Source organism: Myotis brandtii, unplaced genomic scaffold, assembly GCF_000412655.1.
Source record: "Myotis brandtii unplaced genomic scaffold, ASM41265v1 scaffold15, whole genome shotgun sequence".
NCBI classification, from domain to species: Eukaryota; Metazoa; Chordata; class Mammalia; order Chiroptera; family Vespertilionidae; genus Myotis; species Myotis brandtii.
In genome coordinates, this window is record NW_005355410.1 from 712,982 (window position 1) to 714,761 (window position 1,780).

A 1,780-nucleotide genomic window follows, 5' to 3' on the forward strand; every position below is an offset into this window, starting at 1 on the left:
CCCCTACCCCCGGCACATGACCTCACCCGCGCCCCCCCGCCAAGGTCTTGTGTCCATTGGTTATGCTATGTTCTTTTAATCCTCCTAGGACCTAGGCATTTCCCAAATCATTTTCTTGTTTTTCAAGTCCATTCTAGTTAATTTGCGTCTGGCCAGTTCATAGGTTTCATTCATGGCTCTAAAATCTACATTGACTGGTCCTACCTCCAGTTTCTGACACAGAGCAGGCTCCCTATGGATCTTAGTTGCTGTCGCCTGACTGAGCAAGAGTGACACACACAAAAATTTAGAGAATTTCATGGAAATCTTATCTCTAATGGAAGGTGAAATATAATAGATAAACAGGAAAACTGAAGAGGGTAAAAAAAAATTTGAAAACCAGATCTTGAACTAGTCTGCCTTAGGAATGTTCTACCCCAGGATCAATCTTCACAGAAGGTGACAGCCACCATTCTGTGGCAGAACACTGCACGCAGCTCTGCTGAACCCAAGAGCAGCCTTACCTCACACACCGGAGATGGCTCCAGCTGCATTTGACCGCTGTAGGTATGAGGAGGGAAAAAGATATAAAGTGGAATTTAAAGCACACATACTTCAATGTAAAAAGAGAAAACATTGAGTTTAAAAAGTTCAACATACTTCTGTGCAGAATCTTGTAATTCTAAGGCTTCTGCTGATTCTTTTGGATAAAAGTTTACCACATTTTTCTCTGTTATATCGGTGCTTAATCTAAAGAATAGGGGGGAAAAGATGTTAGCAATTTATTAAAATTTTAATAAATCCTACTGCTTTTGGTCATATTTAGTTTAAAATTTTAATATATTAAAAAATTATGTTTACCATTAGGACTAAGTAATAAAAGGTTTATGGTAAAAATTTCAAACTACATGGTATGTTCCAATCATGTGCCAAGTTTAATATAATTTTCTGACTGCTCTTTGTCAAAATTCAACTTATTCGCAATATACCAGTAATTTCTGATAGTCATAATATTCATAGGCTAGGCAGTACACAATAAATTTTATTCCAGAATTTGATTAAGTTACAGAAGCAAGTAAAGTTGCTAAGGATATTGTATTATGGTATATATGCCAAGGGCCCTTAGTTTTAAAAGGACAATCTCTCTGATCTACACTAATACCCTCATTAAAAATAAAAAAATTCATAAGCAATTTGATATGCATTTTTATTTTTGAAAAGGTCTTAGTTTCTGAATTTCTGCAATTTTAAAACCAGAAATTTCTGTAAGTTATATAAAACTTACAAAGCTATCTTAAAAGGTAGGAACGAGTTCATAGTATAAATGCCCATTAAAAATACTATAAAATCAACAATCAGAAGTCCTTAAGAGAAGAAACCAAGATAAAGGCAAAATAGGATAACTTACAAAAGTCTCAATCTATGAAATATGAGCTAAAGAAAAAAATGCAATATAAAGTTTTTGTTACTAATATTCAGTCCCAAGCAGCTAGAAATAAATGACCTCTTGAAGTGTCCTCTTTTTATCTAGATCACAGAAGCATTATTATAAAGTTATAATTATCTTTATAATTATTTCAGGATGAACAATAAAGATCTAAAGCAGCCAAAGTAGTGAATTATTTGAGGGAGGAAATGAAATCCATGTAACACTTTACAACATAATATCTACACTAATAAAAGAGAAACATGCAAATTGGTGTCACTCCGCTACCCTTCCCATTGGCTAATCAGGGCGATATGCAAATTAACTGCCAGCCAAGATGGCAGCCGGCAGCCAGGCACCTTGAAGCGAACATGA

At 34.9% G+C, this 1,780-nt stretch overlaps 1 protein-coding gene across 4 annotated transcripts in view; it reads right to left on the reverse strand.

Annotated features, from left to right (window-relative positions):
- The window catches only part of LRCH1 (leucine-rich repeats and calponin homology (CH) domain containing 1), a 239,925-nt gene that overhangs the window by 41,575 nt on the left and 196,570 nt on the right, over positions 1-1,780 (reverse strand). For all 4 annotated transcript variants that reach the window (XM_014535734.1, XM_014535736.1, XM_005861408.2 and 1 more), the window contains exons 12-13: positions 640-729; positions 504-540 (exon numbers count right to left, since the gene is read on the reverse strand). In XM_014535734.1, coding sequence (XP_014391220.1) covers positions 504-540; positions 640-729 — 127 coding nt within the window. The remainder of the gene's footprint in view (positions 1-503; positions 541-639; positions 730-1,780) is intronic.